Below are 9,634 nucleotides of genomic sequence, written 5' to 3' on the forward strand. Positions count from 1 at the left end.
GAGGCATCAGACACAGCCAGGTCCAATGGACCCTATGAGACGTGAAGTCACAAAGACTCCGGAGAGGAAGCAGAGTTAGTAAGGTGCAATGGAGAGATGTAAATTCATCCATAAGGAGAGAAAGAAGAGGAGATAGGTGCTCAGTGTATCCTAAAACATCCCCCAGCGGCCTATAAGCCTATAGCAGCATATCTAGGGGCTGGACCAGGGCAAACCTGATTCAGCCCTAACTATAAGCACTATTAAAGAGGAAAGTCTTAAGTCTACTCTTAAATGAGGTGACTGTGTGGAAGCTGGTTCCATAAAAGAGGAGCTTGATAATTGAAAATTATTGAGGCCCCCACATTGATGACTGACCAGCTTCAAGTCTTTGGAAACTACCACCAGGCAGCATGGTGTTATTTTGTAGACCTTTTCGTAGTCACTTACAGTAATTGAGTCCCGTGGTGTTGAGGATAGCAGTGTGGATATCTGCTGTTCAGCAGTTTAGTTGCGTGAATGGAAGGAGAGGGGGTGAGAGAGGGAGTGATATTTGTTGCTATTGGTCATTACTTCACGCTATTTGATTTGATTGCCTTTGTACACCGTTGAGAAAGTATTCTAAGTGTTTTTAAGTTGTGTTATTCAACACATCTGTTTGTGTGTTTCCAAATAAAACTACAAAACTCAGTTACTGGATCTTTGAATCATTGACGGCCAGCACGTCCATTGCTGAGTCTGCCCAACACAGCCTCTATGTGACTAATTTTAAGTTGCTGATAGTCACCTATAATAAGCTTATTGATAATGTGAATGATAACACTAATGTTGGTTGCATTAAGGTGAGTAAGTGGGGTTGTATGTATGCCATAAGGTAAACATACTACTGTTTTTGTCAATAGAGTGTAAGTGGCTACTCAGTGGCTTTGATGAGAACAATATAGTGGCTTCAATTCTCCGTCTACCTAACATTTTAATATCAGTATCAAGTGTACTCTAAATTTAGAATATCGATCAGTTTGTGTTTATTGTGTGACTTTTGGATCCAAATAAACGGGTCCACAGCAGTACATTGCTTAGCTTCAGTGCCGGGAATCCTGTCTGCTTCTTCAAATCTTTCTTACTGTTACTGTAGGTATCATCCTGACTATGGCTGAAGATATGAGTCGTCATTGTCACAGACTGTTTGCAGAGCCTTATGGTACATTGTTGTACAGTGTGGTACATTGTTGTAGAGTGTGGTACATTGTTGTAGAGTGTGGTACATTGTTGTACATTGTGGTACAGTGTGGTACACTGTTGTACATTGTGGTACATTGTTCTACAGTGTCGGTGATGCAGAACATCAGGAAAGCCGCTGTATGTGGTGTTCGTAAAGTTTATTTAGCACTTAAGAAACTCATGGATGAGTTCAATACGTTGTCTGGCCATGTCCGTGTAAATGCAATAAAAGTTCTATATAGTCATCTCCACATACATGAATATACACCTATATATTATCTACTTGTTCTGAAAGAGTTGAGATAGTTATGTTAGATCTCATTGGATGATGCATGCCATTCCGCCGACTGCCAGCAGGCACATTTAAAGAATAAGGCACTTAAAATGAGTCAATACATTTTCCCAACACTGATGCTGCGTTGCGAGTAGATTCATGAAAGTCAATGCACGGACGAATGGATGCGAATAAAGAGGATGTTCATCCACTTATCTAGACGTAGTCAGTAAAAGTCACCGAGCTGTGTGAGCCTACGAGTGATGTTATGTATATATATATATATATATATATATATATATATATATATATATATATATATATATAATATATATGATATTAATGTTATGAACCCAAACACGAGGGCATTAGATGTTCCGACGTTTGTGGGATTTCCACAACAAGTATAAAGCAGAAATAGTGGTTATTTCTTCCATGGTGAATGGCGGTAGTTATAAATGTTTCAATGGAGATAAGCCACGCCCCCTCTCGAGCGCAAGTGAAGTGAATGAATTGATTGGATTTTGCCATGATTATGGTCTGGAATTCCTCATATATGTTCATGATCATCTCCTGCTCCTCAGTGGAGAAAAAGAGGCTCTTCCTTTGAGTTTATTTGCCTTTTTGCTGTTAGAAGATCATGTTTTCTGTGATCGACGCTTCCCCCTTTTGAAGTCAGACGGGCACGCGCAACTATCCTGTGAACTGAGGTCTGGCTCAAATTAATGAGATGGTTTGAGTGCGGATCAGCCTTTGAGAAACCGGGATAGCCTGATGTCAATCATCTTGTTAATTTTAGCTGGCTAATAGAACATTTGATCGACTTAGTTGAGCAACGTACGAGAAATAGGGCCCTGTTCTCAAGAGTTCATCCTCTGAGCATGTGCTCAGTAAGAAATCTGATCGGGTGTTTGAAGGCATCTTATTTTCACAAAATAAAGAGACTGTAATGACGATTGAATGTTGATAGACATCATTGTTTAATGATGAGGCTAAAAAAGGCACAAAATGCAAATAAATTAGATAAAGTTGGCAATAGCATTACTTTTTTCTTTTCACAATAAAGCAACGGTCAAAGACTGATGAAAGCATTTGCAGTGGGCTTCTGTTCACCAAATAATTTATACTAATAATACTCACAGCTCGTTAACCGACACATGGTCTAGTTAATTTACTCTCAGCTCGTTAATCGACACATGCTCTAGTTCATTTATTCACAGCTCGTTAACCGACACATGGTCTAGTTAATTTACTCTCAGCTCGTTAACCGACACATGGTCTAGTTCATGCTCTCAGCTCGTTAACCGAGACATGGTCTAGTTCATTTACTCATAGCTTGTTAACCAACACATGGTCTAGTTCATTTACTCTCAGCTCGTTAACCGACACATGGTCTAGTTCATTTACTTTCAGCTCGTTAACCGACACATGGTCTAGTTCATTTACTTTCAGCTCGTTAACCGACACATGGTCTAGTTCATTTACTTTCAGCTCGTTAACCGACACATGGTCTAGTTCATTTACTTTCAGCTCGTTAACCGACACATGGTCTAGTTCATTTACTCTCAGCTCGTTAACCGACACATGGTCTAGTTCATTTACTTTCAGCTCGTTAACCAACACATGGTCTAGTTCATTTACTCTCAGCTCGTTAACCGTCACATGGTCTAGTTCATGCTCTCAGCTTGTTAACCGACACATGGTCTAGTTCATTTACTCTCAGCTCGTTAACCGACACATGGTATAGTTCATGCTCTCAGCTTGTTAACCGACACATGGTCTAGTTCATTTACTCTCAGCTCGTTAACCGACACATGGTCTAGTTCATTTACTCATAGCTTGTTAACCAACACATGGTCTAGTTAATTTACTCTCCGCTTGTTAACCGACACATGGTCTAGTTCATTTACTCTCCGCTTGTTAACCAACACATGGTCTAGTTCATTTACTCTGAGCTCGTTAACCGACACATGGTCTAGTTAATTTACTCACAGCTCGTTAACAGACACATGTTCTAATTAATTTACTCACAGCTCGTTAACCGACACATCGTCTAGTTTCATCATCCATGTCTTTGGCTTCCTTCTGAATCTAAATATCTAGCAGGAATGTGAGGAACCATCAACATTCAACTTATATAGTCATAATATAATAATCAGAATCATAATGTCTGGCTCCAACAGCCGGTTGAAAACATTTCTTTCAAGTATCTCAACAGCATCTGAATTCTTTACACAGGCTGAACCTAACAATAGAAAAACGCACACATAAATGCAGACACAGAAGGTTGGACTTTGCAGGAGCTGTTGCATAGTATCATCAGCTCGTTCCAATGTGGAAAAGAGTCTCTCCCAATAAGAAAAACAATGGTTTGTCACTAAACATAAATACTTTATCTTTACTGGGAAAGTGCTGGACTGATATTGTTCCTGCAGGAAGCAGGAAGTGTTTCTACCGTTTTCATAAGTGTTTACGAGCAGCCGCACTCATCCACGATCATGTCCTGGATGTCTTTCTTGATGATCTTCTGCTCTTCGTTGTAGTACAGCATGGACATCGCTCGCAGCCTCGTGGGCACGCAGCACGACTTCATGTTCTGAAACGGGCTGTAGCCCCTCATACGATAATGATTGATGACCGTGGAATGGAAGGACAGGGATGAGCCGCTGAAGCCCGCCATATGGTTTAGACAGTCACCCTCGCAGTAGTTGGCATGGTAACCAGATGGAGCAATAATCCAGTCATTCCAGCCAATATCTTTGAAATTCACGTAAAACTGTCGTTTGCAGCAGACGCGTATTTTCCCGTCACACTCCAGACCTCGTTTGACTCGTCGCTGAGCTGCTTCTTCTTCAGCTCTCAGTGCCACCATGAGGAATGGCCGGTGAGACTGGTCCCTCCTGCCGGGCACGAGGACCGGTGAGGCTCCGGCCTCGGGGCACAGTGGGCAGGAGACCTGCAGGCGGAGCAAGCTGCTGCTGCCATCCAGCAGAGTCTGAACACTGCGGGAGAGCGCAAGGGTGTGCCAGCCGCTGCGACGGGTGTCCACCATCTTCTCTGAAACACACTCTTCCTTCTCATCGTCATCCTCATGATGAAGCTGGAGCAGCCGCAGTGTCACTTTGCCTTTCACTCGATTGGCCATTGACATCTTCAGGAAGATCCAGACATTCGCCTGTTCCACCACCGACGGGGCGCTGCCCTCCTTCGAAATGTCAAAGGTCACTGTGTCCAGAGAGTCTCCTGCCGCAGAAAGCACAGTGAACATGTTAGCAGGAATTTAACAAATCCATCAGAATGAATAACACATTGACATTGATGCTATTACTGGGACTCATGTAACAGAAGGTCTATGCTAGATTGTAGTGGGTTCTACTGGTCTCTATTGGGAACACACCACTGAATCCACTGTTCAATCACCATATATTATCGTGCACCTGAATTAAAGTTTGGGTTTGTACATGACCACGGGCCCCAGCATGATAGTCCTGCTATTAGAGAACAAGAAGCTCACAGTTTTCTTCTTATTGTCTACTGATAAACTTGTTTTCCCTTTCATGTGAAATACACATAAATAAAACAAAACCTTTAGATATCAGGAAAACAACAAGTGTTTTTGTACTTTGTATTTTTCTGAAGTGAACGATTGACAACAAAAAGGAACTGTGATGCGCTGTCTGAACACCCCCCCTTCTGTCTTCCTGTCATTTCAATGAACAAAGAAAATGTCATTGACAATAAATATGCATGAATGGAGCCACCTCTAAATATACTCAATATCTGCAGAGACACTAAAAAAAGAAAAGGCCTGTTGACCACACACACACACACACACACACACACACACACACACACACACACACACTTTCTCTTTGTTTCCTGCTGCAAATTAATTACTGAGGCCTAGATTTGTCTGAATGAAGAGATTATTTACGGCCTGAGACCACTCGGTATGCCCCCCCGCCCCTCTCCCCCTCGTTACCATCCTCTAATTTCGAGCGGCCTTTGAGGGACATTTTTAATTAAAGATTCCTCTCAAAGAGAAGACTATTTATAGCACATAGCCATTCTGTACATTTATGTAAGCAAACAAGAAACGGGACGATGTGATTGGTCACAAGCTGGTTCATGTTCATGAACACAAAACTTCACTAGGGTTTGTGATCATCAACACATTTAATGGGTGGGTTTTAAAAAGACTCTGGACAGACTTATTTTTGAACAAGATCATTTGTTCAACGTTCAGTTAGAGTTCACAACTTCTGATTATTCACCTGATTGATCAACACTCAGGGATCTACGTTGTTTAACTCGTCGAGTCGCTCACTCAGATCCTATGGAAGGGTTAGGGTTAGGGCTAGGGTGTTAGGGTTAGGGCACGATGTGGTTCAAAACACAGCATGAAGGGAGGAAATCATAAATTAATTTAAAAAAAGAATTAATGGACCAATGAATAGAGTTTGACTTGATCTTCAAATGCAGATCGTTATTTCATTTGTCAGTAATTCACTTCCAGAGTTACTTTGTGTCAGATACAATACACTCAGACACTGAGGAGAATCAATATAACCAGTCTGCCTGATGTCTTGTGACTCTGGCAACAAACTTAGTATTTTGGGGATTTTTGTGAATTAGCTGATGACAGACAGACAGACGTCTCTGGTGGAGCTCATGGTCAGTCGACCTCAGTGGGGTCTGAGTCTCCGGACTCTATTGGCTCAGGAGAGATCCTATTTATTTAGGCTGTATGTAGAAAATCAGCTCACACTTTGTTTCTTCTCTTTTATGATTTGGGATAAACGTTGTGTCCTTATCAACCAATCAGATTGCTTAATGGTGAGAATCTGGAGGTGTTAGCATAGACATAAAACAATAGATGTGACGTGCCATAATAAATTGCCATTAAGGGATGGACCATATGGCAGCCATCTCAACCTGGCTCCAGAGGCTTATGTTGACTTCATGATCCATACATTTTTCTACCAATACTGTTTCTATTCAAAGTAAACTTAAGACAACTGAGTCTGACTAGAATGAAAGTATGCCAGAATTGTATTATTATAGCTCTCAATCATCCAGATAATCTCATAATTCAGCATTTATTTTGCCGAAAAAATATTTAAAATATGTATTTTGCCTGAACTTAAGTAAGAACTGTCTTCAGTATTCTGAATAACTATATACTTCATGAAGCAATACCGTTTATATAGAAATCTTACATAGATTTAGCATAATGGCCTCTAGGCAGGTAATTACAATAACACACACACGAGAAAAACACCTACTGAAATATATTAATATATCTTTGTAACTGTAACTCTGTAAATTTGTTACCTTATTGCTGTAACTTATTAACTTTAACTCTGTAACTTTACGACCGTATAACTATAACTCTCTTTCAATCATTTTATTTTCAGTTTATACAGGTTACATGGTAACTAAAACAAAACAAAAAATACAAAACAAAAATAATAATACATAACACAGCATAATGATCAACTATACAAACAATCAGACTCAGACAAAAAAAACATACAAGAAAACATATACTAACTATAACTAACTCTCTAACTAACTCTCTAACTAAGTCTCCAACCTTATAACTGTAACTCTCTAACTGTAAGTCTTTGACCTTATTTCTATAACTCTGTAACTGTAACTCAATGATTTTATAACTCTAACTCTAACTCTGTGTCCTCATAACTGTAACCTTGTGACCTCATAACCATAACTCATTAACTGCAACTGTTTAACTCTGTGAGCTTTTAACTGTAACTATGTAACCCTTTAACTGTAAGTCTCTAACTAACTCTGTGACCTTTTTAGTGGAACTCTGTAACCATTTGGCTGTAACTCTGTGACTGTACCTCCATGACTTCTCAACTGTAACTCTGTGACTGTACCTCCATGAAATCTCAACTTTAACTAACTATAACTCCATGACCTCTCAACTGTAACTTTGTGACTAACTACACAACCTTTCATCTGTAACTTTGTGACTGTAACTCCATAACCTCTCAACTGTAATTATGTGACTGTAAGTCTCTGATCTCTCAACTGTAACTCTGTGACTGTACCTCCATGACCTCTCAACTTTAACTAACTATAACTCCATGACCTCTCAACTGTAACTTTGTGACTAACTACACAACCTTTTAACTGTACCTTTGTGACTGTAACTCCATGACCTTTCATCTGTAACTTTGTGATTGTAACTGTAACTCCATGACCTTTCATCTGTAACTTTGTTACTGTAACTCCACGATCTTTTAACTGTAACTTTGTGACTTTAACTCCACAACCTTTCATCTATAACTTTGTGATTGTAACTGTAACTCCATGACCTTTCATCTGTAACTTTGTGACTGTAACTCCACGATCTTTTAACTGTAACTTTGTGACTTTAACTCCACAACCTTTCATCTATAACTTTGTGATTGTAACTGTAACTCCATGACCTTTCATCTGTAACTTTGTGACTGTATCTCCATGACATTTTAACTGTAACTTTGTGACTGTAACTCCACAACCTTTTAACTGTAACTTTGTGACTGTAACTCCATGACCTTTTAACTGAAACTTTGTGACTATATCTCCATGACATTTTAACTGTAACTTTGTGACTGTAACTCCACGACCTTCCATCTGTAACTTTGTGACTGTATCTCCATGACATTTTAACTGTAACTTTGTGACTGTAACTCCACAACCTTTTAACTGTAACTTTGTGACTGTAACTCCACGACCTTCCATCTGTAACTTTGTGACTGTAACTCCATGACCTTTCAACTGTAACTTTGTGACTGTAACTCCATGACATTTTAACTGTAACTTTGTGACTGTAACTCCATGACCCTTTAACTGTTACTCTGTCACTCTCCAACCATTTGACTGCAACTCTGTAATTGTAACTCTGTAACTGTAACTCTGTGATCAATTGACTGTTTTGTTGCTTGATCAGAGTGTTTTTTGCAGTATCTTTGTTATGAGTGTTAATGTTAACTTAAAAAATTCCATGAACTTTATGCTACTTAATAGTTCATCGTACAGTTTAAATTAATGTACTTAGAAAAAAACCTCAAGTATCGCACTAACTTGCCTCCTGCTGCTTTCTGTTCAGATCTGCAGTTGGTATTGAAAACAGTTAAAAACATTTTCCCAGGCTGCCAAAAGAACTGTGATCTTTTAACTGTAACTCTGTAAAACCGTAACCGTATAACTGCAATTCCGTAACATTTGAACTGCAACTCTCTAACATTGTATCTGCAACTCTGAAATGCTCTACATGTAACTGTAAGTTGCTCAAAGAAGTCATAACTTTAACTTATTTTAATCGCCACATACAAAACATACAAAATTGACCTCTGCATTAAGAAGCAGTGACCAAAAGTCTGCAACTAACTCTAAGCTGTTAAAACTAAAACTAAAACCCGACATTTGTGATTGGTTGTCAGACTTACCTGGTTCTGCAAAGGTGATCATTTCAGATGGTGGGTCAGATGGTGTTGGGTCCCAGGGGCCCCGGGCCTCTTCCTGGATCTCCACGGTGCCGTCTTCAGCCACACGGCCAACATGCAGCTTCTTGATGGCATTGAGCAATGCAGCACGAGGGACTGGCTGTGTCAGGTTGGGCCGAGTGCTCAGGTGCAGCATATTGAGAATGTGACGCTTCACAGCCTCCACCATGTCGCTCTGTCCTCCTGTTGAAGACGAGTTCATCCTCTTCTGAAGCAGAGAGCAGGACGGACAGTCTGAAGACGGCGCCCCCTCCTGAAGCTGAGATGCCACATCAACCTCCGGAGCAGGAGAGACTGACGGAGAGGCGTCAACGAGAAGACCGACAGCCATGAAGAAGAACACAGAAAATGGAGAGGACATGATGCTTCAACAATCTCACTGTAGAGACACTATCAATACAGTTTGTAGTGCCAGTATCTGTGGTGAGAGATAGCCGGTCTAGATTCAGAAACAGGAAGCAGCTGGTGAACAGTTCAAGATCCTTTTGTTCAAGACCTCAGACTAAGTAGAGTCTTTCTGATGTTAGAGGTGAGTGAGGAGATAAAACAAGAAACACGAAGAGGTCAGCACCTCATGGTCAGCAGAGTTCACAGAGGAACAGTAGACTGGTTTTCTGGTCCTCAGACTGGTCTTTGAATCTCA

General features: G+C 40.4%; 1 protein-coding gene across 1 annotated transcript; it reads right to left on the minus strand.

Moving 5' to 3' along the window:
• Positions 1-3,944: 3,944 nt before the first annotated feature.
• On the minus strand, positions 3,945-9,352 carry inhbab (inhibin subunit beta Ab). Its single transcript, XM_034555936.1, has 2 exons — positions 8,935-9,352; positions 3,945-4,717 (listed from the first exon to the last, which is right to left on the minus strand). Exons 1-2 carry the CDS (start codon positions 9,350-9,352, stop codon positions 3,945-3,947), a joined length of 1,191 nt encoding a protein of 396 aa, XP_034411827.1.
• Positions 9,353-9,634: the final 282 nt, after the last annotated feature.

This window comes from Cyclopterus lumpus, chromosome 17 (genome assembly GCF_009769545.1).
Source record: "Cyclopterus lumpus isolate fCycLum1 chromosome 17, fCycLum1.pri, whole genome shotgun sequence".
NCBI classification, from domain to species: Eukaryota; Metazoa; Chordata; class Actinopteri; order Perciformes; family Cyclopteridae; genus Cyclopterus; species Cyclopterus lumpus.

Coding starts and splice junctions, on each gene's coding strand:
- inhbab (XM_034555936.1), bottom strand. CDS start 9,352: ATGTCCTCTCCATTTTCTGTGTTCTTCTTCATGGCTGTCGGTCTTCTC. Junction 4,718..8,934: donor GATCACCTTTGCAGAACCAG/GTAAGTCTGACA, acceptor TTTCTGCGGCAG/GAGACTCTCTGGACACAGTG.